The sequence below is a fragment of the Nicotiana sylvestris genome, chromosome 2, assembly GCF_000393655.2.
Source record: "Nicotiana sylvestris chromosome 2, ASM39365v2, whole genome shotgun sequence".
NCBI classification, from domain to species: domain Eukaryota; kingdom Viridiplantae; phylum Streptophyta; class Magnoliopsida; order Solanales; family Solanaceae; genus Nicotiana; species Nicotiana sylvestris.
The window spans coordinates 41,126,768-41,154,347 of NC_091058.1; the positions used below are offsets into that span (position 1 = coordinate 41,126,768).

General features: G+C 35.8%; 3 protein-coding genes across 4 annotated transcripts; all 3 read right to left on the reverse strand.

Moving 5' to 3' along the window:
• Positions 1-3,083: 3,083 nt before the first annotated feature.
• On the reverse strand, positions 3,084-4,872 carry LOC104225745 (senescence-specific cysteine protease SAG39-like). Its single transcript, XM_009777613.2, has 2 exons — positions 3,964-4,872; positions 3,084-3,875 (listed from the first exon to the last, which is right to left on the reverse strand). The coding sequence occupies exons 1-2, from the start codon at positions 4,394-4,396 to the stop codon at positions 3,286-3,288; spliced, it is 1,023 nt and encodes a 340-aa protein (XP_009775915.1). The 5' UTR covers positions 4,397-4,872; the 3' UTR covers positions 3,084-3,285.
• A 1,296-nt stretch (positions 4,873-6,168) lies between these two features.
• Positions 6,169-18,845, reverse strand: LOC104225731 (uncharacterized protein YNL011C). 2 transcript variants are annotated; one of them, XM_009777595.2, is made up of 14 exons: positions 18,496-18,843; positions 16,320-16,436; positions 15,795-15,927; positions 14,993-15,089; positions 13,959-14,002; positions 13,681-13,837; positions 12,203-12,274; positions 11,264-11,347; positions 10,278-10,379; positions 9,795-9,842; positions 9,488-9,613; positions 7,091-7,183; positions 6,668-6,869; positions 6,169-6,561 (listed from the first exon to the last, which is right to left on the reverse strand). In XM_009777595.2, the coding sequence occupies exons 1-13, from the start codon at positions 18,710-18,712 to the stop codon at positions 6,774-6,776; spliced, it is 1,386 nt and encodes a 461-aa protein (XP_009775897.1). In that variant the 5' UTR covers positions 18,713-18,843; the 3' UTR covers positions 6,169-6,561; positions 6,668-6,773. The 2 variants fall into 2 exon arrangements, with proteins under 2 accessions (XP_009775897.1, XP_070023949.1); XM_070167848.1 differs by lacking the exons at positions 6,169-6,561; positions 6,668-6,869 and adding an exon at positions 7,723-7,869 and having other exon boundaries at positions 7,090-7,183; positions 18,496-18,845.
• A 4,608-nt stretch (positions 18,846-23,453) lies between these two features.
• LOC138884363 (uncharacterized) lies at positions 23,454-24,671 on the reverse strand. Its single transcript, XM_070165555.1, has 2 exons — positions 24,455-24,671; positions 23,454-24,382 (listed from the first exon to the last, which is right to left on the reverse strand). The coding sequence occupies exons 1-2, from the start codon at positions 24,669-24,671 to the stop codon at positions 23,454-23,456; spliced, it is 1,146 nt and encodes a 381-aa protein (XP_070021656.1).
• Positions 24,672-27,580: the final 2,909 nt, after the last annotated feature.

Sequence of the window (27,580 nt, forward strand, 5' to 3'; positions counted from 1 at the left end):
GAATTGCTTGAACTACCCCTTCTTTGATCTTGTCACTAATGAAATGGCAGTTGATTTTTATGTGTTTTGTTTGTTCATGTACATTGGGATTTGCTGCAATCTGAATAGAAAATTTACTGTCACTAAGGATTGTCACTGGTTGTGTAATCTTCACACCCAACTCTTTAAACAAACCAAGTAACCATATAATCTCAGCAGTTGCAGCAGCCATGCTTCTGTACTCTGCTTCAGCTGAGCTCCTCGACATAGTTTATTGTTTCTTTGATTTTCAAGACACCAAAGAACTCCTAAACTTTATCGCATAACTAGTAACTGACCTCCTTGTGTTGGGGCATGCTTCCTAGTCTGAATCACACCGCCAGTATATTAACTCTCATTTGTGATCAGAAGCCAATAAGATTCCTTGTCCTGGTGCACCTTTCAAGTACCTTACAACTCTTACTGCAGCATCTCAATGAGACTTCTTTGGCCTTTGCATGAAGTCACTTAAGGTTTGCACAGCATAATTGATGCCAGGTCTTGTAATGGTGACATATAATAGCTTGCCAACCAGCCTTTGATAAGCACAGATGTCCTGTAGTAGGGGATCATCCTTGATTGCATTTGCCTGATCATACTCCAGTGAAGTGAGTTTTGCATTGGCCTCCAAGGGTGTGCAATCAGGCTTAGCCCCACTTAACCCCATCTCTTAAATGAGTTGGAGCGCATACTTCCTCTGGTTCAACAAAATGCCACGCTCGGATCTTAGCACTTCAATTGGGAATTACTTAAGTTCTCCTAAGTCCTTGACTTTGAACTTCTGATGTAAGATATCCTTGGCATATTTAATCAAGCTTGTACTGCTTCCTGTGATAAGAAGATCATCCACATAGACTAGGAAGTAATACTTGTTATCAAATGTAGGAACTTTATATGGGCCCCAAAGATCCATGTGTACAAGATGAAATAATCCATCAGCTCTAGAATTACTAAGTGGGAATTGCAACCTAGTCTGTTTTGCTAAGGGGCAAACAAAGCAATTATTCTCTACTATACTACTAACATAGCTATGTAACTCCTTTATATTCTTCATAGTTGATAGTGAAGGGTGTCTCAGTCTCATGTGCCATGTGCTACTGGTTCCTCCATACAATCTGCTCATTGCACAAATAGCCTTCGCTTGTTAGTTAATCTTCTATCTCTAAGCACATATAAGCCACCTCTCTCTTTAATAATCTCATTGACTCTGCCATTGCAGAGGTCCTGAAATACACAAAAATCAGGGAAGAAGTTGACATTGCAAGACAGTGCTCTTGTTAGCTTTGAGACTAATAATAGGTTAAACCTAAAATGAGGTACAAAAAGGACATTTCTCACTGTTTCTTTATCCAACAAATGTGCACTACCAGTATGTGTGATATCAACCCTTCCTCCTACATACAAATGTACTCTATCATGGTTAGATTTGTCTGTAGCTCTAGTATTAGTTAACAGCTCTAATTTAAAGGCAATATAATGAGTTGCTCCTGAGTCAACAATCCATTCCTCTTCTTTCTGGTTGGAATCGGACATTAAGCAAGTGACATTACCTGCCATATTAGCATGATGTTCACTAGAATCTTTGTTTTGTAAATTCAGAATTTGATTATACTGTGCATCAGTGAAGTAGTATCCCTTATTCTTAGTTGTTGTCTATTCATGTCCAGCTACTTGAGAGCATGATCCAACATCTGCTTGGTTCACAACTTCTAAAGATTCTTTCTTCTAGTTATCTGGCCCTCCTCCACCATGATTTGAATACCCATTACCAGAATTTCTCCAGTTGTCAGAGTTCCTTGTACCCTGCTTGTTCTTTGGGACAAAATCTGACCAACTATCGATTGACATAAGAGTGGCTCTGATACAATCTGTAACGGCCTAGGCCACTAGTGATATTGTCCGCACAGGTCCTAGGCCCTCGCAGGTTTAAAATGTGTCACTAGGGTCTAAGGTTTGTTAACTTATATACCCGGCATCCATCTTATGTTTTGCCGATATGGGACTATGTCTAAAGTCTGGGGTATTACACTCACATACATTGTTCATGATCCATGACAAAATAATAACAATCAGGTCTCATATTGTTCCTGTAAATCAGTTGTCTTGTAGGATTCCTTTTTGCATGTGCCGGTCACAAACCCTAGCTTCCCCTTCCCCAAAATTGCAATCCTCATTGACCTGCTCCATAAACTATAGTTTTCTGACCCAATGAGCTTTATCGGAATCGATACAGGGCTCGAAGGAAGGACCCATAAACAGGGGATATGTGTGGTCAATTATATTTTCTCCCATTATCGTGTCAATAGCAGTAATTGATTTAACGAAATTGATATATTTAGGCCAGCAATCAGTTTGAGAGTGTCACAGTGTGAGATTCCAGTATCTCCCACTCTGATACCATGCTAAAATGAAAGAGATTCTGAAGGTGCAACAATGGCGGAAGTTTAGAGTGGGAGTTGGCTGAAAGAGGAAATGAATTCATTGTTCTATTGAAGATAGAGTCGGTACATTTATACACCTAGCTAGCTAACTAATTTAACTTAACCAACTAACTACTGGACAGCTCACTAACAGCTGTCACATAACAGAACTAATAGCTAGGCATGTGACTAATACATGCGCTATTTTATATCACAATAATTAGACACTGCTATCCAATTAGTTGCTTAATATTTGGATTGGACCTTCTCTTTTGTGTTTGTCTATGACGAGTACTTGCAAATGCAGGATTTTGATTCTTCTAGATTAACTTAAGCATTATCATGATAGATATTTAGATCATTTCTAAAATTCAATTAACTAGAGCCTACAAGTTAGTGTAGAAGTCTCTCTTGACAATTATATATACCTCGTTGTGCTTGTCATTTTGAGGCAAACAAGTTGGGAATTAGAGTTTTCTCAAAAACAAATTGTTCTCTCCTCTAATGTTTCTCCGACATTACTTACTGCTAGTTGGTTTTTGGGTTCATACAAAAATTACTTATTTTGATAGAAACGGGTTAAAAGAACTTGTGGAATCTACGACAGAGAAACCTAAGAATCAAAGATTGAATAGTGGAATCTCGTGTTTATGGAATCTAAGTCTTTAATAAGGGAAGCATTTTTTTTATCATTCACTCACATTACCAATCTTTTCACATAGAAAGTTTTGTTTAACACTTATGTACATACAAGGAGTTTGTAGCATATATACACAGTAGACACACCACATAAAATATGAACAAGGTGATAACAACAAATTCCCATGCACCAAAGCTTCTCAGCTATTTAAGCAGTTGGATAAGAAGCTTGCATAGCAATTCCACAAGTTCCTTCTGCAGCATCAATATCTCTTTGCATTCTAATATAACCGTTCTCTCCCCAACTAGTCCCCCACGAGTTCTTCACTAACCAATACTTTGTCCCGTCACTAGTTTTCCCATATCCGATTGCTGTAACACCATGATCTAACTCAGTTCCACATTCTCCAGTAAAAACACCGCTAGAGTAGAACTGAAAATCTGATCCACTAGCATCAATGGCAACGGATACAGGTTGGTTAGCAACTGCACTCAACAGAGCAGATTCACTGTTGGCTGGAACATCTTCATAGCCAGTAATCTTGGCAACATGGTTGGATTCCTTTCTAGTTTTGCAAGTGCCATCGGTCCCCTCGTATGGATAATTTGATTCGGTAGTAAGTCCATGGTTCTTGATGATGAACGTAAAAGCATCATCCATAAGACCTCCCTCACATCCCATATCAGAACTTGTATCGCAATCCACGAGTTCTTGCTCAGATAAAGATATTAACTTACCTGTTTTGATCTTGTTGATCCCCTCAGTAGCAGCAACAGCAGAAAATGCCCAACAACATCCTACATTATCAGCTTAATAAGATTTTCTTCTGTAGCATATACATTAAAGAAAATGTTATTATTTACATGACCAAATTACTTGACTTACCACACTGCCCTTGGTCCTTAACTCCAGTAACAGCGCCCTTCGTTCTCCAATCTATGGTGGCGGGAGCAGTCACATTTTCATACCTGAATGATATGGTTTTTGATGACTTCTGATGAGAAGACATTTTGTATCCGTTGTGAGTCGCTCTAAATTCCTCATTTGTTAAATCTGCAAATTCGTTGATGCCCAACTTATAAGGCCTGATTCCTGCCTTGTTGACTGACTCAATGTAATCAACGTTGTTCTTGAATATTTTTAACCTCTTTGCCTTCTCTGCATCATCTCTGTACACACGTCCAAAGCGAGCCATCCAGTACTCGTGTTTCTGGACCATTGATGCTTCGTTCAAGTCACGAGATGTGGTTTGAGAAGCCCACATTCCTAACACTAGTAGAGCTACAAAAGCAAGCTTCCAATTGCATATCAAAGCCATCTTTCAGTAGCTGAATTTTTCTGTTGAATCTAATGTCTCTTTTTGAATGTTGTGGATGAAATGCTTAGAGTGACTACGCTATTTATAGTACTAACATTATGGTTATATATATAGGTAACTCAAATTTTTATCATTTTTAATTGAATGACTTAGCCCGGCGGGTTATGTATGACAGACTGATTGCGATAACAATGATGGATCAGACACGCTGTTTGATGTCCTCAAATAGATATCTTACAATAAACCTTTCATATGCAACTATCTGACAATTTTTCGTTCCATAATTTGGAACATTTATTGGCAAAGTTTTCTGATTTAGCGATGGAAAATTTGATCACTATGCTGTCCTATCTGCAAATAACATTCACTTCTGTTTTGACCTTAAATGTGATAGGAAAAGGAACCCAAAAAACGGGGAAAAAAACAGAAAAAAACAAAGAGAAAGGCTATAACAGCAGTTTGCCCCTTACGCAACAGGAAAGAAAACATCTTGATGAATGGCATGTCATCTTTTTTTTTTTTTTTTCCGCAATCCTCTAGGCAAGCGTCTAGGGCTAGTTTTTTATTAATAAAAAGAAAAGAAAATACAACAATTAGGAATAGTACAAATAAGGGGGACAATAGCACCGGTATTGTTACCCATATGCCTTGGCTATATAATCACTCATCTGCGCCTCACAAAGCCTATGGCAGCCTCACGTAGAGGATTCATGGTACAGCTGCCTGCAAAGTCTCACGAGGGCATATAATCTCATAGCTGTGCGGATAATTTCCAAAGGCATAGGACCAAGGTAACACAAACCGGGCTAGACCTTATCTTACTAATTTCCAATTGCATGTCATCTTTGTTTTATAAGATTACGTTATTTTCTTGAGTAAACAATTCAAGAAATATGGGAACTAGTTTTGTTACAGAACTTTTTATCATTATATCTGGAGAATGAAAGATACAGAAAGAGCAATAGTGCAAAAATATCAAATTGTTGAGATGTTGATAGTCAGTGAAGCATAAACATATAAATGTCGAACAACACAACCTAATAGTAGTACTTGGTATATCCCCAACTTTCACCACAAAGTCTTAGGAAGCAAAGAACTCAAGATTTTGTTATGTAAAAACAAACTTGGAAAAATGACACTATATAGCCGCTGCAAAAATAATAGCCGAAAAAAATATATAAAATTTGTATATTTTTTGTATATATATATATATATATATATATACATTCTGTATGTTATATACAAAAATTATACAAATTTTATACACTTTTTCGACTACCAGATGCAAATAGTTTCGGGCGCGGAATAAAAGTAATAACACCCCTATAAAGTTAGCTTATTCGTTTTCCACCAGACCGTTATCAAAACCAAAGACCCTGTTGCTTCTATTACAGCCTGAGATTGCAGTTTTTACATGAATAAACATCAGAGGCATATTATCCAGGAACTACGGATGGGATGATAACTGGAGGAAAGACGAAGAGACAGTTGATTCTGGAATCAAAGAAACATGGCATCCACAACCTTGGTACCATATCCTAGAATCTGTAGCACTGGAAAACAGAGGACAACTATTTGTGTATCTGGTTAGTTAGTCAAATTTCAAAATTATTTATCATCTAGAACTTGGTAACACCTCAAATAGTTACCCAACTTATATGAGCTCTCCAGTAGGGAGTCAATTAATCACTCATGCATTTAGTATTCACTTGGTCCCATATGGAAATGCGCAAAATTGTACCAAAGGGAGAAGGGGGAGGAAGAAACTAGGAGCACTCGAACATAAAGACATACATCATACGCTACTCATATAGAGTGAACATTTTCATTTTAAACAAGGCCCTTGATATGCACAGAATTTCAGTATGTACAACAGCTAGCCTCAAGCCCGAACTAGTTGTGGTTGGCACCAATTCCATTCTGTGCAAGTCCAAATTCATATAAAATTTGGAACATCACATGTGTTTCAGCTCAATTGCGAGCTATGCTATCTATTCCCATTAAGAGCTGGAAAAAATCAAAGAAATTCCTACTTCACATTCTACAGCTTCTGAAACTATGCAAGCCTTACCATCCTCCTACAGACTTCAGGGCGTTGATATAAACGCAGAACTGCTTGAATTGTTATACCAAGTGTCTCGGAAGAGCCTGTTTATCTTCACATCCTGCCATATCAGCATTAAAATTATTCAGAAAATCAATAGATGGATGAATGAAACAAGATTACCAGGCTTCATATTGGGAATTTATTCTTGCAGAGCTGAATCATACCCTTGCAAGTTGCGCAAAAAATGGAGAAACTTCAAAACACTAGTGTGCCACCAGCTTCTCAGTTTCTGATAAATTAAGGTTTAAAGAGCCACAATAGCATTCAGGCTCACGTGTCCATCAACAGATTAGAAAGCGCTTGAATCAATGATTTGGGATCGAAAAGCACACCCCCTTTTGGATCATGGATGGAATCCACAGTGACCTACAAGAACTCAATTTGTCACCTAAAATGAAGAGGATCACCAGCAAACCAATCACTTATGTGGGTCTAACTACATTCCATGATGCCGACTGTTTGCAGATTTCAAATGAGAACTTATTTTTGAAATTACAATGAGAAAGCGCATGAACAAAAGAAACTGATGCAAGTACATTATTGATTAACCAAGTAGCATTTCTAATAAACATGAAACAGGAACATACCACATTGAAAATTCCCTGAGAAGCCAGGCGTTCTATATCCACATGTATTTGGCCATTTTTTGGCACCAGAAGGGTGTTGATATATTTGTTTGGCTGAAAAGAAAAATTAAACCATATAAAAATAGAATTTTGATTTTCATGACAAAGATTCAGAGTATTGTTTGTGCAAGTACATGATATCTAGTGTTATGTGTTGCCATTCAGCTAGTTTACAAATGAACTAAAAACAAATTAAATCTACAGCGAGAACCAAATGATTTTGACGGAATTGCAACAGATGGAATATCCACTTTTTCATTGTTTGGCCATGAAATAATTTATACTCTCAAGGACACTTTACAACGAAATATCTATGCCAGGTATCTTGGGTCATTTTCCTCAAGTTAATATCTCTCTTTCTATTCTTAACAATTTAGGAAAAACTTGTGCCCCAGATGTTCCACCCATTAATGCTAAACAACTGATGTTTTTAGTTCTCATATTAGGAACCGTAAAGGCATCTGGTACAATCAATTGGGATAAAGGGAGTAGCAAATGACTCAAAAATTAACTTACGAGATGCAGCAGGAATAGTGTGGGAGATACCCAGGGGAGGAACTAGGGGGTACCTCGGAAAACTACACTGTATATACCTAGGCAAATATTCTCAGATCTTAAGATTCATTAGCTCCATCATTTTGTTTGAAGATATATGCTCCAGTCAATTCCAAAGTTTGCGATGTCTCATAAGCAGGACCAGGAAAAAGGCAGCTAATGCCTAGTAGCATTAAAATTGCAGTCTGATACAAATGAAAAGTTGAACAAGTGTCAAGCTGGTGGCTAAGAAACTTTAGAAGATTTGAGAAGAACTTTCTCTAAGAATTTGAAACAGACAGAAAAACGAAGCCTACTTCCAATAAAAGTGAGTCTTTTTTTTCACTGGAAGCAGGTTGATGAAAATTCAAAAAAAGATTCTGAATTCAGTTGACAGCCTATGAAGAACCTTACGCTACATTAAATTTACTTAGTTTCCCAAGTAAAAAGAGGTCTATTGGAATGCAACTTCTTATTGTTGTTGTTTATTATTTTGTTGATCCATAAGTCACTCATTCCGAGTTGCTTTAGGAATTTCTTATTTTCTTTTAATCGAAAAAAACAAGAGATCCTAGAGTGCTTTAGATTAGCGTTCTTAGAGTTCTTATAAATAGCAGCACTACTAAATTCAACTATCTAATTCATTATTCATTCACCGAATGGTTAATGATACTTTGCCTTCTGGACTTAAATTTTTTTTTCCAAGAACCACTAGATGGGAGTTTTCTTGTTTTCCTTACAAATTAAGGCTCTGATTATTCAAAATAAACCCCTCCCTACTGTGCTCTCAGTCTCTCACCACTAGATGCAACCTAAAAAGAAGAATATCAGTATCAACCAGTGTTGTGAAAAGCGCTCGCTTCAGCACTTAAAGCACGAAGCGAAGCGAGGTGGGCACATGGTCGCTTCTATGTTGTGAAGTGTAGCAGGTGAGTTGAAGCATGCGCTTCTGCTAAAAAGCGAGAAGCGCGACTGAAGCGAGGAGCACGACTGAATCGAGAAACGACAGTAGCGAGCGCTTCAGCATTTTAAGTGACTGGCAACGTTAAAAATAAAAAAACTGTGTCTTTTTTCGAAACATCATCGAGCAGCAGAGCAAAGCAGCGACTAGGGTTCCCATTTTTCGCACTTTTCAAGTTCAAGTTCATCAAGTTCAAGCCCAGTCTTAAAATAGCAGCGAAATGCTGCCAAAAAATTTTTTCACTTCAGTTCTTTTTCTCATTCTCTTCCTTTTCTTCTTATTTTCGTTTCAGTCATTAAAATTGCAGCGAAATGCTGTCCAATTTTTTTCTTACTTATTGCCATTTTTTCGTTTCAGTATTTATTTTAATATGTTTTTTTAAAATTCCGCTTCACTTCAAAAAAACGAGCGCTTCGCTTCTCGCTTCACGCTTTAAGCGAAAAGGGGCTTGTCGCTTTTCCTCGCTTCACGCTCTTCACAACACTGGTATCAACGACCTGAACAAGGTACACTAAGAATATTCCCCTTACTGGTTTCCAAGAAAGAATATCTTCTGAGTCATGGAAACAACTAAGGGGATATCTGGAGAGTCCCCACTCCCCACCACACTCTCTGAATTGGGAAAGAAAAAGAAAGGAAGACATGGATTAAACAATGCCACATGCAAGATCCTACAACCATACTCAGGAACCTTTTGAGTAAACCAAAATTTGACATCACTTTCCTAAAGTTGCATCTTGGCGATGATGTGAAAAGAATTCAACTAAAAAATGCATGTTCCACAGAAAAGGGCTAAGTGAAATAACACAATTAAATGAAAATCCATATCAGTTAGTCATTCACTTGAACAATAAGCTACTTACAGGATTTTTAAGACAATTGTGAGGATTTCCATAAGTTCGATTTAAGGCATCAGTAATGGCAGTCACAAAGCAAGAAGCATCAAAGCCACTAGTTTCTCGATCATGAGTGCCATTCAAAAGAAGTACCTGGGATTAGGAGGCAGAAGCAAAAGAACAAGAATAAGATGAATTGTTGGGGAAGGAAAACCATAGATTAATAACATTGATAAGAGAAAAGCATCTACCGAATGAGGAAATCATTGACATAGAAAATAAAGTTTCTCTCAGCAAGCAGCAATACAGTTATCATTTGCATCACCTAAATTACCTTGGGACAAGTCCGCGAAGAGATGGTTTCTCCCACTCCAAGTAAAACCTTCAAATGGAGCAAAATCACTAAGTAAATTGTTTGCTTTCTTCTTTTTTTAAAAATTTGGAGAAGAAGAATGCTTATTATAGTAGTGATGACAATGTCATGCTTGAGAAGATGAACTCCACTTGAGAAACAAATTAGTTTCCAATATTAGGTCTATCTTAGACGTACTTATTTCTTGTTGTACAAGCATAATTAGACTCGATAAAACCAGATTCTTGCACATGCTTTAAGAATGATATATGAACAGTACGAATATAGTTACAATAAAAAATAATATGGGGGGGGGAGGGGGGGGGACTAACTAAAAACAAAACAAAAAAAGGAAAACAAACAAATCCTGGGTTGTAACAGTGCACCATCCAATGCATTTCATGCCTGTGCTCTACATATCAAACTGTAGTGTGGAAGAACAACTTATGTTGCATGGTACTCTACCAAAGAGGGGCAGATGGAAGTAAAGAGGGATCCCATGGCAAATATAATACAGTCGACACTTCTCAACTGTTCCAAGACAGTGGGATTTACATTGGGGAAGACCTGTTCAAAGGGCAAAAGAACCAATGAATATCAGCACTCAGTAGATCATCAACAGATAAACAAGCTTTCCATGAATCAATACTGTTACAAAAGCACAAAGCTCCAACATAAAATGTTGACAGACTTTTTTTATGCTTTGTTATTACATTCAATGTTAGATAAAATTGTAATTACAATTATTTTGGAAAAAATCATTTCTTTGTATTCGTCATTTGACCTTTTCAAATGCTACAAAATATTTCCTTGTATGGTGATATTAGGAATGTCAGTAAGTCTCCTTCCAAGTTTCCAAGTTTTTATTTCAATTTCCCAATTTACAATTATTTTTTAGTTCTCCGACAGAGACCTTTTATTTACCACCAAAAACTACCATCTTTATCAAAAAATAAAAATTAATTTTTAAATTTATGTTATTTCATTGTATTCATCATTTGACCTTTTAAAATAATAAAAGAATTCATTAATTCCTCGTACACGACATTAGGAATGCAGTAAATCTCATTTCCAAGTTTCCAAGATTTTTGTTCCAATTTTTTTCAAATTTTTAGCAAGATAAAGAAAAAGCAACACTTTTTTTTGGTTACATAAAGCTTTCAACAAGGTGAATGAGGAATTGAACTTCCACAATCCAAAGAGCATATAGTATGATGTTCCTAACATCCAAAGTTAAGATTGGACAACCATTGGAGACAAATGATTGAAAAATATATTTTTTCTCCTTCCTCGGGCAACAACAGTTTGAAAACGAGGGTTTAGCTTTAAGAACCTATCAGAAAGTATATATCCTTTTATAAAATTTAAAAAAAAAAACGACAAAGCAGATTATGGTACAGAGTTCAAGTGTCGTCTTTCTTTTCATTGACAAGAACAATAACCATATTTACCTCATGCAATAAGTTGCTTCCTTCACTGGACATGTAGAATATCCGCTTGATTCTAGAAGGAAGTGCTGGGGCTGAAGATGCCTCCTGTCCAACAAGGTTCAAAAAGTGAACTTGGTTTGAGTAGGACAAGACCAACCTACTGCAACAACTTTAGCAAAAAATGAAATAACAAGTAGCCAAGATTTATTGTATATCCAACACTTTCCATATTGTGTGGCACATATTAAACTATTCAACAGAGGTATAAAACTGAAATATCTAGCAAAGGTAAGGACCATGACAATGTTAGGTCTTTGGACTATATCTCAACATGAACCACTAGTCCCTAGGAGCTATATGCAGGGTACTCACTAATTGCTCCAGGCCAAAGTACAAATTCACAAAATCCTTTTGAAATCACTACACGAAGGCCCTTCTATACAGACTCCCAAGTGCCAATATCTATGAAACATATCCAAAACTAAGCATCTCATATTTCAATCTCTTTCTTTAGTGGATCAAGAAAGTATAATACAAGTTATTTAGCAGTCTCACAGATATGGAGTTCATCATTCAAGAGTATCTAAACCCCAGTAAACAAGTCTCCTTAAAAAGGGCCATGTCATACTTTAAGCAGTAAAATTATCTACAACATACAAACAGATAATGAATTGTTCTTATCATTGCACCTATCAAATGAATCAAAAAGTAAGTCCCAGATAGGTTATCAAAATATATCAAGTGTTTCTGATTTGAGAATAAATTATGATAACAAGGTTTGACAAAAACATCCCAATTCAGCAGGGACCATAGCAGCTCCTTTTAGGAAGATGGCATTTATCGTGGTTATAATTTATGTATTAAATACAATGATAAACCTTGCAAGAAGTATCTGTTTTGAGAAAATTTTAAAAAGAAACAAAGAACAGTAAAAATCAAGATTAAAAATTGTGTTTATACCTTGTCTATAGGTTGCATGGATCCATGGGTTGGGTGAGATATTTCATTCTGTCCGCGTATAACAGTTCCATCCTACACATCAGTTACGTGCAACAAGGAAAACTTTAAATTGTAGTTGCAAGACAGCAGCCATTAACTACATTATTTGAAACTCCCCCATCTGATCAAAGGAGATTCATACTAGTGGCTTAACGAGCAGTGAGCATAGGAAACAGATTTTAAATTTGTCACTTTCTGTTCAAAGTCTTATTTGTTAGAAGGATCATCTCATCCTCAATTCTTAAAGAAATTCAACTTCATCACTTCTGAGATAAATTAAAAGGTGCTATTCTTGGGTAGTATTTAGAACTGCTGTTTGACATCATTGTTTAAAATGACTTTTGAGTCAAATTATGAATACTTCTCATGATTACTACCTTATGTGTGGATTATAAGCAGCGATGTAATTGATCAAGCAGATCCAAAAGAAGATGACATAGGTTCCTTAGTTCCCTAATATTAGCAAGCACAAACATGGACCTGTTAATCTTTTACTTTGTCTATACACTTGAGCTGATTAGATCCGATTTTCATATTGTTGCCTATTCCTGCGGCAATTTGTTGAAGAATGAGTCAGCAATGGGTACTATTGACCTATATCTTCATTGAAACCTTGGATTTACGGGATCAATGTGAAACTTTGTACTTGTAATAGCCTTCTAGCCTCCTATGAACCCACACACCCCACCCCTAAACTATTCATATCCATAAAGGACTACAGCTGCTTGTTAACTTCACACCCTAGAATAGAGTTTAAAAAAAAAAAAGGAAATAGACACCCAAATGATTTTTCAGGCAAATATGACCAATTGGAAGTAGAAAACTGATATTATGAATTGCCTGAAAAAATATCAGTCGGGCATAACACAGTTGAAAAATAGACTTGAAAAAGAAAAAGGCAAACAAAAATTCCTCTTTCTGGCTATATCATCTATCTCTTTATCCTTTTCTTTCCCGATAAGTCCCTAGTTTTATGGATTTATGATTTTCTTCTTGCAAAACACTCATTTTCATCTCTTTAGCCACACCTATCAAAAATTATTTTTCCCTTCACCATAAAACATCCATTTGAAAGAAAAAAAACGAATAATAGTTTAAAGAAGTGCATGATGCTCTCCTCACAAACTGACCAAGATATTCCCAGCACAGGAGAGACATCGATGCAAGTAATGGACTTAATGAAATTCAAAGGCACACGTTCATATTCATTTGCATTAGATGCTAAGTGGAACTGGATTCCTTGTGCCTCTTTATAGATGTTTAGTCTATAATAAATAAGGAAGTCCAACAATACAACCTGAAAAATAAATAAATAAATAAATAAATAAAACAAAAGGCTCTGGTGATGAAGGATTGAAGGTAGCAGACAGAATAATTAAGGAGTCAAGGCATAGGAAGGAGCGATTAGATACTAGTTTTAGAGAACATAGAGATCATACCAATAACTCACATCCCAGGGTAAGCCTTTCATTTGTAGATATCACAGGAAGGACCAAACTTTCTGCTGGAATTTCTGAAACCCGTGAAAACAAAAAGATTGCTGCATCTAAAGACTGGAAGAATAAGCGTGCTCCAGCAAAGAAAAAGTTCCCTATACTGCAAGTGTCATAAGGTCTAGTTACCAACTTCAGTCACTACTACAAGTATCGATGAAAATAAACCACTCAGAACAATGATTAAAGGAAATAGTAAGATAAACAGACAACTAGCAAGATACCTTCCATTGCTGAAACAGAATAACTCATCTGAACGCCGGAGAATCTGAAAACAGAAAGAGCAACAGCTGGTTCTCAATAGCAAGTCCAACAACTTCTATAATCAATCATTTAAGAAGACAGAAAGAAGAGACAATTAAGGGGTAAGAATAAAGTATTTATATTTCCAGTGGAAGTTCCATCTTTATGTATGACAACAATCAGTAAATAGCTTCTGAAGTTTAAACCATATTATAGGATTTCAACACCATGGAATGTTGGTACAACGATAGAATTTGATGGAAAATTAATGATTCGATTGATACTGTACAAGTGCTCAAGAGGTGAATATTTATACACACAAGCTGCAAATTAACCGTCATTGCCGAGTGGTCAGTTGGTGAACGCCATAACCAGAGTTTGATTAAATTAGGGTCACCCCAGTCCCCTATCATGAATCATTGATCGGAAGGGGGCAAAATAAACTGAAGGTCTATCTAACCTACTAACAACAAAGAAGTTCAGATTACGAACAGTACTAGGTGTTATTTAGGCATAATGAAGCTATTGGGAACCTTTTCTTGATAATAGAATAATAAACAAGAACCGGAACTGCTTTTGTATAACGGAATTGTAGCATGGTAGTTTGGGAAATGGGTTAAATTTCAGTGCTTAAAACTGCCACTAATGTCAGATATAGTCATCCATCCCATTACAGGCTTGAACTCCTTATTCTACCCAAATTTGGCAACTTGTGCCCTTAGATGTAACTGCTTCCACTCTAAACAGATAAAAAAATATTATATCACATGTATACAGAAACGTATATAATCCCGAAATAAGATTTCACATCAACAAAGAAGACAAATTAAATAGCATAATAATGTTGAGAGCAAAGTCGGGAACATCTACAGAAGACGATATCCTCAACAAAATTCTGCAAGTTAATTTTCAAGCCAATTCAGCATCTTAAAAAGATAATCTCTAGCTTTTTTAAAGGGAAAGGATAAGATAGCATTGAAGCAGTTGGAAATATAGTAGTGCCTAATTGGCCAACCTGATCCTGGAAGTAAGCCAAGAAAGCTCTTATAGTTTCCCTATATGGTTTTGAGACACCTTGCCATAGATCATGGCTGCCCTCCACAATATCGTACCTGTCATGATCAATTAACAAGTACAAATGGGTATACAGAATTCAGTAGAACCGGATAAAAGATGAAAAGGTTCTCCAAAAAAATCACTTTTCTTTTTTTCTGTTTATTTCCTTCTTTTCTTTCCTTATTTCTTTTGTTTTTTGCTTTAAGATGCCATTATTCTAGTATATATCTTCAATTTTATGTGAGTGCTACTTTTCCAAGTAGACCTAGGTAGTTTCTTAAGCTTGTACTTTTTCCAATCAAATATGTGAGAATTAATTCTTAATATAATGAATTTTTTATTTCTTCTAGGTTACTTTTATGCAGTCTTATCTGACAAGTTTATGGGTTTCTTCTACATCCTCCAAGTTTACAGCCATTGCTAGTGTTCGGGTAAACAGATACAGCCCAGATAACCAGATCTGCACAGAGATTAATTCAACATTTTTATTCTTTCCTAAAGCTCTGTCCTTTGCCACACCTCTTTGAAGAATTTTGTAGTTATAGTTCCACCTGGGTTTAGCCACGATATAAGAAAAATCAAGATAAGCCCAAGGAACCCATTACCATCACATAGCAGTTAGTCTATATAACCATCTAAATCTGTGTCGATAACATTTTACCCACTTAGCATGGATAAAAAGGGCCAGAAATCCCACAATGAAAATGTCAGCAGCATTTTTGCTTCAAATATTTCTCAGAGAAGAATCCTAGAGGAACTACCATTCTGATTTGGCTCTCTGTGGATCAAGAGGTAAACGATGACCAAGCAATATTCGGACTGCACGAGCCTCTGAGGTACTTTGGTCTGACAATCTCAAACATCTTGATCGTATATCTCCAACAGCAGGACCACCTAAATATTGACTGTCAACTTTGTTTATCATTCATTCATTTTGCCAGAAAAACATGCGTAAGAATGATGCAAGAACTTAACATGGGAACAAACTCATTAACATAAACTGTAGTCTTTCTGAAGAAACTTCACTTTCTCTTTGTTTCTTAGAAAGGCCTAAAACATTACTAGATATAGTCGGAAAGAGTGTTGCTGCTTCTTCTGTAGAAGATTACGTCATCATACCTCTTGAAATGTAAACTATCATAGCCCGAAATATTTATCAAATGGGAATGTCATGTCTTAAAAATACTGCTAACACTAATTTTCAGACGCACAAGTTTAGTAAACAGATAGAGAGGCCTAAAAGGTTAAGGATAAAGAATAGAAAGGATTGGAACTTTTAACCATACCAAGAACACGAACAATTTCAGCAGTACTGCCTCCATCATCAGAAACAGGGAGCACATGAGCTACACGAGTAGTTAGTTTCTTCAGCTCTTCAACCACACCATTAAATGCAGTTCCACCTGTAGCAGTACCAAGTTCTCAGAATGCAAAGTCATCAAGAATCTTGATATATAATACAACAACAACTAAGACTCGATCTCAAGCAAGTTTGGGTTGTCTATATTAATCCTCATTATCCATGTCGCTTCATTTAAGCTCATCTCAGACCAATATTACACAAAATAAAATAAAAGTAAAAAGTACTAGAAGTTCTATATGTTTTCTACTGGCATTTAAATATATGATAGGATTAAAAGACTCCTAGAATACATAGCTATAGAAAACATCTTACATGAGTAATTAGAAGAGAGTAAACGTATTTTTGATGTTTTAGACCAATTATGAGTCTTACAAAAATTAGTTCTCTCTTCTGGTACTCTCTTTGTAATTATCGGATGGTTACACTGATTTAGTGTAACCACTTTTATAGTCAATACAAATATGTTACCTTTTAAAAAAAAACATCTTACATGACTAAAACAAATTTCCAATTAATTCATATCAACAACAACAACATACCCAGTATTATCCCACATTGTGTGGTCTGGGGAGGGTAGCGTGTACCCAGACCTTACCCCCACCTTGTGAGGATAGAGAGGTTGTTTCCAAAAATATTTTTATCGCCTACATAAATATTTTTTTTCCATTTTGCCCTACTTTTCATTAGGCATGCACGGAATCCAAGAGCTCGTAAGTCTTTTGAGAAAATTTCTTACATGTGTTTTAGGTATACTTTATTGTAAGCACTTTCACTCACCATGGTTTTACAACTACAGGTCGATGCATCTGGAGGTCAACACAGTACATGACCAAACCATATCTCAAGCGACCTTCTCTCATTTTATTCTTAATATATCCTACATGCACCTTCAGTTGAATGTGGTCATTCTTTATCTTGTCTAATATTGTAAGATCACACATCCATTTTACTATCCGTATCTATATGACACTTATCTTGTGAAATATGCTGGACTTTAGTGATCCAATATATACTCTCACATAATGTTGCTGATCTTATAGCTGTTTTTTAGAACTCGCATTTCACTTTGGTATGTATCGTGTTATCACATAACGCTTCTGTAGCACTTCATTTGAACCATCCTATTTTGAACTATGTGTAAAATCTTTATCTATTATACCATTACTACATTGAGCTTAGATAGCTTAATTGTTTGCGTTTAGGCACCGCAATCCCGTATAATTTCACCTCAACTTCACTCTTCTTATGCTGATGAAATTTCTAATGCATATATACTTCTACTTATCCTAAAACCCTTACTCTCTAGAGTGTTTCACCACAATTCAAACTTTTCATTGAAAATCTCATTGGTTTCATCAATTAGACAATTAGCATAATATTGTCAACAATATCATATACCATGGGACGTGATCTTGTACGGTGTTCGTTAGCTCATCCATAAGGGTGAACAAGTACGGGGTCAATGTCGATCTCAAGTTTAAACCCACGGTTATGGGAGACTCCTTTGTGTCTCCTACAATTATTATCACACTAGTGACATATCCTTCATACATAACGTTTATGGCATTTATATATTTAATATAAATTCGTTTCTTCTCCAACACCCACCAAAGTACCCTTATTGATGCTCTATTGTATGCTGCCTATTCCAATATAAAATTATTTTCAAAATAAAAAATAAACTGTAAACGAAATAATGCGGAAAATAAATGCTAAACTGAGAATGAACCAATTATTATAGTTGGAATTGCAGATTAACCAGATAAAATTCAAAACAAATGTCAATCATAAACATTGCCTACTACCCACATTTGGCACTGGTAACCAAATGTATGAGAGAAATAAATTGAAATCGCAAGAAACAACATAAAAGATTCTCACTTTGAATCTAACGCTTAAACAACTCTGCTCTATGCCAGGTGCCCCGGGCTCAAGGACCCAAAACAGTAACAAGAAACAAGTAACTTTTTGGTTTCTGGGTGCTTTCAAGATTCAACATGTACATACCCATTAGTCAATTAAGCACGTAAATCGACAATCTTTCCAACAAAAATGGAACAAGAAAAAAGGGAAGTTGGGGGATATTATAATAAACGTACCAGAGAAAACAAGAAGTGAAGGTTGATGATGGGACCCAGTGGAGGAAACACTAGTGGGGCTAGAGGAGGAGCAAAGACAGTGACGAGCCATAAGGGAGAAAGATAGAGATGTTGAAAATGGGGAAAATGTGAAAGGGAAGTTAAATAAAGAAGGGGGCTTGGGCTTGAGGTTGAAGGGTCCCAAATAACTGTCCGCCATACTCGTGGGAATTGTCATAATACCATAAACGAAACAACCCAAGTTTCCTTAGCTTTTGCTAATGCAATCTCCAATTCACACACATGCACATCACCGGCCATAAATGGACGGACTCTCCTTAAATGAGACAATTCTCTTTACTGCCTCCTCTCGTTTTTCTCTTTCTTTTCTTCTTTTGTTTTCTTTTTTCCTCTTTTGCCACGTAAGTTGTATAGAGGCTAGTTGTTTTACTTGCACGGAAAAGGAGGAAAGGCTTTCTAGCCACTTAAAACTTTACGGGATTTTAAAAGTCTATACATAAACTTTTAACTTTTTTATTTGAACACTCAAACTCATTTTTTTCGTAACTAATAAATATATTTGATCATTGACCATGCTCATATAGCGTTAGTTGGTCCTAATCAGCAGGCCGCGTGAGGAACACGACGCACAGGAGCGTGAAAGTTCCCAACGCCCAACAGTACAACATGGGTTGTATTTAATTATCTTCTTATTCATTCCTTCTAAAATGCACCTTTCCTCTATTTTTAAAAATTTGAAGCTTCATTCCTCCTTCTTGTAAAATTTGAAGCTCCATTTTTAATTTCTTTTTTTATATTTTCAAACCATGAAAATGGTGGAAAGTTGTATATTTTGTCATTATAGAGTTGAAGCTAAGTTTTATATCACTTGGACCAAATGAAGCTCGATCAGAACAAGATTAACAAATAATAAACGAAAACAAAAAAAATGAGAGAAGTGATTATGATTGATTTTGGAAGGGGGTAAGTGATTATGATCGATTTTGAAAGTTCATCCAACACGACTAACCTCACGCCATATCCACCACCATAAACAAGTCCTTTTTGAATGTTGGAGAAGGTGAAAAGAATGTGAAAGATTCTGGAATATAGCGATCGGGGAAGGTGAAAAGAATCTTCTAGAATTTTGATGCAAATGGCGATGAGGGTCTTAACCGCGAGGAAATGGCAGCTTTGGTGGTTGCTGTAAACCCTAGGGTCATACTCAGTGATGAGCAGATCAGTGCCATTCTCGACGAGATTTTCCGAACTTATGGAGAGTTCATCGATGGCGAGAAGGGCCTTACATATGTTCCCCTCACTTTTCAGATTCTTTTCACCTTCTCCGATCATCAAAATTCTTAAATGAACAGGGGAGGGTTTTGTTAGAGAGAGGTTAAAATGAGGGGGGGTCGGTCTATGGAATGAAAGAGGAGACCGGGGTTAGGGTTTTCGCGCCCTTGACATGTAAGACATCCATTGGTCATTTGCTGACTGGATTGACACGTATGTGTATATTTAATGCACGCACACATGATCTCTTATCAAATGTGTTTATTAGTCACGGAAAAAATGAGTTCAAGTGTTCAAATGGGAAAATAGAAAGTTTATGTATCGGCTTAAAAACATCCGATAAGTTTAAGTGACCAGGAAGCCATTTTGCCTAGGGAAAAAGATCATTATTGCTCCAGTACTTTTAAAATTCATGAACGTCCTCTGTTACACTTTACGTTCAATCCCCACCCTACCGTTAATAAAGTTTATGCAATTAACCTTAACTCTAACGCGTCGTCCAAGTGGAAGCTGACCCATCTCTTTTTTCCAAGTCAGCTGCCAACTTAGCTGCCAATTGGGACTTTCACTAATTTATTAGCCTCAAACCCAACGACTATTTAGTCCCGGAAAACTCAATTTCAGTCCAACCAATTTGACTCATACCTAGCATCTTCTTCTTCTCCCCCAAAATAAACTCCATTGCTAAGAACTTAGGGTGCGACTGAAATCTTCCCAAAAGTTTCTCTTTATTTCATTCTCGTCATAGCTTTGGTTGTTATATATCGCAAGCTATCTATTCATCACAGATTAGGTGTCGTTGTGGCATTATAGCCAAACACTTCACTTCGTCTACTCCATATAACCCTGGAAGAAAATTCTACAAATGTCCGAGGCCTAAGGTTACCATATTTTTCAGTTCTCTTCTTCTTCTTCTTCTTTTTTTTTAATAATTTTACTTCAATTTTGAAACATAAATCTTCTTTTTGATTTATGTTTGACAGCCTAATTCATGTGGGTTTTGGGAATAGGAAGATGAAATCGTCCTGCGAAGTGATTGAACTAATATTAAAGATGTAACATAGTCGATTGAGGAGATTAAGATGCAAAGGGACAAATTGAATGAAGAAGTAATTGCCATGAAGGCTATACACCAATATGAAGTGGATAAAGTCATCAAGTTGGATGATAAACTTGCAAAGACAAGGATGTTGCTTATGATTTTTTGGGGATTGTTTATTGGTTATTTTGCGGCCTCGACGATGAAGTGACTATTTTGCAAATTCAAAGTTGCTCATATTGAGTTTATATGTGTAGCCATGTTGTACTAGTATTTGTATGTTCTTTGATTATGATGTTCTAGTAGTATTTGTTGGTTAGTTTTTTCCCTTATTGTATACTCCAATTCCTAAACATGTTTGTTTTCTTTATAAGATATGATAGTATATTATCTAGTGTACATAAACTTTAAGATTATATTTTGGCATGTTGAATAACTACACCCAAGTGTAAAACTGAAAAACAAAAGAAAACAAAATACAACAGCAATCCAAGTTGCAGATAACTTGATGTAAGAATTGAAAATTGCTGGATACCATATTATTGGTACAGAAACTGAAACACTTACACAATGGACAACTAGAAAACTGGAAAACTGGATACCATATTATCTAGATGTAAAAATTGCTAATTAGATAACTAGAAAACTAAAATTGAAAATGGAACAAAATGGACAATAATTATCTGAACACCAACTGTCAACATTCATAACATTCACCAACTATCAACATTCATAAAGTGAGTTTATAAGACAATTGGATACCATATTACAATCCCAAAAAGATGTCTAACACCTAGTTATATCATGGCATTCAACTGTCACAACTAAACAAACACAACCAAAATATAAAGTTTACTGACATGGCAGTAATTACAACACATCCAAAAATTTACAAATGTTTAATACTTGAAGCAAAGTCCCATCACTTTTGCTCCTTACCACTACCTTGCTCCTTACCACTACTCTTTCTTGCTTTCAACTTGTTCAACTTTTGTTTGTTCAACTGATTTTCAGTGATGGCAGATTTTCTCAGCCATGTTAGGCCTTTTGCTGAGAAAGTAAGCTTTGAAGGCTGACTTGCACCACTTGAATCACCAACAAATCCAATTTGCCTGGTTGCAGTTGGTACACTTTGTTGCCTCAACTGGAGTCTTGTCCTTGCTTCTGAGATGCTCTTTGGTCTTACAACTATATCAGGCTTAGGTTCAAAGCTAGGGATCTTAAAATCTAGATCATTGGAAGCTGTTGTTGAACAATAGGGGTTGGCATAAACACAAAGTTGCTGGACTGACTATTTTGACTTGGCTGGGGTGCTGATAAATAGAAGTCATCTTCAGTTGGGATATCTACAATAGCTGGTGATGTAGGATGTTCAGCATCAGGTTCATCAACCAAAGTTCTTTGCTTTTTCTTCTGCTTTCTCCTTGAATTTCCACCCATTGGTTGTTTTCCTTTAGAGTGCTATTATCAAATAGAACACAATTATATGTTAGAACAAGGTAGAAAAAATCAGAAGTTCAAATTTATTGTTCAAGAGATAAGATTACCTTGGCACAACCCCTAGCATTATGTAAAGCTTCTCCACAGTTATTACATGTCATGACTCTTCCTTTTCTGGATTGAGACCATTGCCCTTGCATGTTGGTTGACTCATTTGCCTCTCTTGTTCTTTTTACTTTTGGTCTGCCAACTTGCCTTACAAATTCAGGTGGTTCCTTATTCTGGGAGGGCTCTATCTTCCAGAACTTTTCTCCTCTCACAGGTTGCAACTTATGAGAATAAGTCTGGAGATATGCCTCTTCTGAAAGAAACCGGTGAATCTCACTCAAAGGATCTTGCTTCTTGTACAGCAGGGCACAGACTACATGAGGAGATGGGATTCCACAAAGGTCTCATGTCTTGCAAGTGTATTTTTTGGCTCCCAGATTGACAATATGCCTATCACTACCTTCTGTCACCTCATAACCTTGGTCAGCACTGCCATTCACATGATACTTTTGTGCAATCCTCATGAATTGGTTATACAGATTTAGAGTCTTAAGACTGTACTCACCTTCCCCACCCCATCACTTCAACTTCATTATCATTCAACATATTCATAACTTTGATTCTGATCTCCTCTAACATCTTTATAATTGGCTTCTGTCTAGCTTGCAATATCCATGCACTGAAGGACTCGGTCAAGTTATTATCCACTGACTGGTTCTTGCATATAGTATCAAAGAAGGCCCTACTCCAGCAGGTAGGTGGATACTTTAATAAATCTTTAACAGCGGATTTACCATCATCATTCACTTGGCTCATACTCTTCAATTGATCTTGGAAATCCTCTTCATAGGTACTCCAAGCTGGCCACCATAGATATTTTTTGTATTCCCTAGATCCTCATTTCTTACACCAGTTTGCTTCTATGTGTCTAACACAAAATCTGTGATGTGCCTCAGGAAGCACTCCTGAGAGTGAGTCAATCAGCCCCAACATATAAAGGAAAGAAGAAGTATGAGAATCTATATATACAGATTGGAAAAATAATAAAATAATGAAGTAAAGTGTTTATACCTTTTGCATATCTGAGATGAAAGTGATTCCTTCACTATCTTAAGATCCAAAGACATTTGCAGAAGAGTTGAAAACCACTTCCATGTGACTATTGTTTCTTTATCATAATAGCCCAAGCTAATGGATAAAAGTGGTTTGCAGAGTCTTGACCAACTGCCACCAAGAGCTGACCCTTAACTTTCCCTTTCAAAAAAGTTTCATCCAACCCTATAAAGGGCCTCAATCCACTCTTAAACCCCATCTTCATTGCATGAAAATATATGTACATCCTTAGGAACCTTCTCCTGCCTTCAGCAAGAGCATCCTTTGATAAGTTAACTACTACATCACTTCCAGGATTACTAAATTTCAATTCATTAACATATGCAACCAACTTATTATACTCATCAGTAAAACTACCTTCCAGATTCTCCAAAATCAATCTTTTTGCCCTCTTACACTTTAACTCACTAACATTTACATTAAATGCAGCTTTCAAGATTGCCCTCATCTCTCTAACCTTAATGGTTGGATTTTTGTGTAACCCTCTCTTGAAGTATTCCGCAATGGTCTTGGAATTAACCCTATGATTCTCATATGCAGGTTCACAAGTGTGCTCAGAATGTAAAGTCCTAAATTCAGCCCCACCCCCTAAAGTATTCCTAGATATATGACATACAAAAGGGCAGCCAGCTTCATAAATGTACCTAAACCTAGTTGGGTCACTTTTAACTTGCTCTAACCCATAACCATTTGCAAGTGCATACATATTTATAACTTTCCTAGCTTCAGCAATATCTTTGAATGTCATTGACATATTCAACTCTTTATAGTCAGTTAATTCATCATTAATGTCTCTCTTCTTTTGATTAAAAAGTTTTTCTAGTGTATCACACTCATAACCAGAAGAAATAACATTTTCACTTTCATCACAAGTATCACTTTCATCACAATCAGTGGCAACTTCAAGTTCATCAGGTTCATCATGCTCATTGTGATGGATTATATTAGGTACATTAATACTTGGCTCACATTCCTCTACAACAAATATGTTAATAACATTAAATTAGTCATTCACAAAGTCCAGTAAAGTCCTAATGTCATAATCACCTTCTATTTCATAATATGAACCAGAAGGACCATTAACTATTAGTTGTTGGACTACTATATACCCCAAAATAGAAACATATTCATCCATTAAATCATTATAGGAAAGCAAGTCAGAGTCAAAACTTTTCTTAATGTGCCGAAATTTTCTTGAGTATACTATGAGTGGTTTCTTGACCCACTTTCCACCATGATGAAAGACCAAATCCAGAAGGACCATTGATAGTAAACTGCTGAATAAAGACAATTAAAATTAGGACTGGGAAAAAGATATAAATAAAGGCATAAAGACAATAAAATAGAATCAGCCACAAATTGAATAATTCAGTCAACATTAATAAACTAATATATGCAGTCATGGATATGGGGGACCATACATTAAAGTATTACATGGAATAAAGTATCCCAGCCCCTCTCCCTTCAATATTAAAATTCCGATTCACTTATTTTCTACAAAAAAAACAAAAGAAGTTGGGACCACAAAATATTAAAACTGAAACCCTAAACCACCAAAAGGCTATTCAATACCAGATGAGGCACATGCAAACAAACAGAGTAAAATTAGGGTTTATTACTGTAAAAATCACATGCAAGTGAATACAAAAGCAAAACACACACTACCAGCTTGAAATTATCGTAAAAAATAAGAGAAGTGAAAACCCTAACCAACAAAGAACTATTCAGTAAACCCTAACTTCTATAAATACAAAATTAGAAAAAATTAGAAGCCCTATGACAACTACAAACACCTATCAACTTCAAATAATAGAAAAAGAGCAGGGTTTGTGAAAACCATAACCAACAAAGAACAAATCTAAAAGGGATTCGAAAAGACAGTAAAACTTTCTTCCTAATTTTTTTTATGATAACTCAAGATAAGAGATTAAACTAATAGAAAAATAAAAATTTTGGAGAAAAATTTCTTACCTTGCTTGAAATCGCCACTGGAAGCAAGGATCCTGACCGGTTTGGTTTCTCTTTTTTCTTTGAAGTACTAGAAGGTTCGAGCAAATGAGGTGAATAAGGTATTTTCAGATAGGTTAAATCTATTTATTTGGTGGGTTTTCGGTTACGGGTTACGGGTCAATAAGATTTGAGAGTGCGTTTGTGTTTGGGGCTAATAAATTAGTGGAAGTCCCAATTAGCAGCTGAGTTGGCAGCTGACTTGGCAAAAAGAGATAGGGTCAGCTGCCACTTGGACGGGGCATTAGGGCTAGGGGTAATTGCATAAACTTTATTAACGATAAGGTGGAGATTGAACGTAAAGTGTAACGGGGGCGAACGTGCATGAATTTCAAAAGTACAGGGGCAATAATGCTTTTTTCCCTTTATTTTACCGTTGAAGCTCTTTGTAATAGTTTTGTTAGTTACCATATCTTTTGAATTAAAATAAACGTATTTTATAACATGATATGAAAAAATAATTCCAAAAAAACTTAATTGTTATAAAGTATTGTTATAAAGAATGACTATTATATAAAGGCTTGCCAATGATTTCATATTGGTTTTTACAAAGAATGAGTGATTATATTATTTATTTCACAACAAAAGAACCTTCAACTTAAGGAATAATTAGTTAAATTATTTGCTTCATGAAGACTCCATTTTAACTCTCAACCCGAAGAATAATTGGTTAGATCATTTGCTTTACCGTGGAAGAATCCCTTTCAAGGAAACTCTCATTCTCTATTTTCAAGGTTGGACTTGACACATGTGATCATAAATTGAAAGATACTACCCTCCATACAGAATTTGGTGGTAGAAATGTTAGTTAACTCATCTTTAAGGTAGAATAATTGGAATTGAAGATAGGATAACTTTAAAAATTACATGAACTAGGAACTGATAATTCAAATGGCAAAATAAACATTGTTTGGGATAAGAGAGAAAGAATATCTGTAATCTTAAGTTGAATAGAAAATTCATTTTTAAGGCAGAATAATTGAAAAAAGAAATGATTTATTTTTGTATAGTCATATGGTGTTCACAAAATGGAATATAAGAGATATTTGAGTTAGACGTAATTTGTTTGCCCTTTTCTGAGATAAACTCTCATCATAAGTCAAAAGGGTAAAATAAGTTCACAAAATAATCTTGAATTTATATTGCAAGGTTCCATTAAATCTTTTCTGATCTTTTCTTATTTAAGGATATCAATCTTCTTCCAAAATTCATGATTTTAGTTCTGGTTATAAAACAATAAAAGAAGAAGAGTATTACAGAGAAAAGTAGGAAGAAAGAATTCTTATTGATTTGTGATGTTTTACAATGGAATAGAATCCCTCTATTTATATGAAAAAAGTGACTTAGCCACCAAGTAAAATCCATACAATCTCTCTAAAATATAGACATTCACTTTTAATAGAATTCTATTTATAACACTCCCCCTTGAATGTCTATTCAATAGATAATGTGCCTCGTTAAAACCTTGACTAAAATAAAACTCAGTGGAAAAAAGTTTCTAGTAAAGAAAAAAGAGTACACATATCTAACAATACGCCTTTTGGTTGCCTCGTTAAAAACCTTGCAAGGAAAATCCAGTGGGACAAAACCTTGTAAGGGAAAAAGAGTACAACGCGTATTAACTCCCCCTGATGAGAGCATCAATTCACATCCTTGAGCCTTCACATTCCAATCTTGTGCGCTAGCTTCTTGAAGGTTGACGTCGGTCGAGATTTGATGAATAAAATATCCATATTAACTCCAATGAATATGTTGCACCTTGAAAATCTTCGCTATCACATTATCATGCTTATAGTTATAGCAAGATATATATGTGCGCAAATAACACTTAGGATATGGTACTTCAGGACAAAGAATTCTATATGCTTTAAGCCATTTGAATCCTTTAGGGATTGTCATAAGTTAAGTCATATAAGTCATATAAATGGACTTTAATTTTACATCAAGTTTTCAGGTTATGCTAGACATATAAGATAGATAAAGGTAATTGCACATACCATTAACTTTATACTTTCAAGTGTTTGAACTATATGTCCAAAACTACATGTCTTTCATATGAAACTAATTATATTCGAATTTTGTCTCTTCCATTTGGCCAATATTTTTGTGTATGTATTCGACAAACTTAAGATCCTCATCTATATTTAGAGCTATCATAGATGTCGT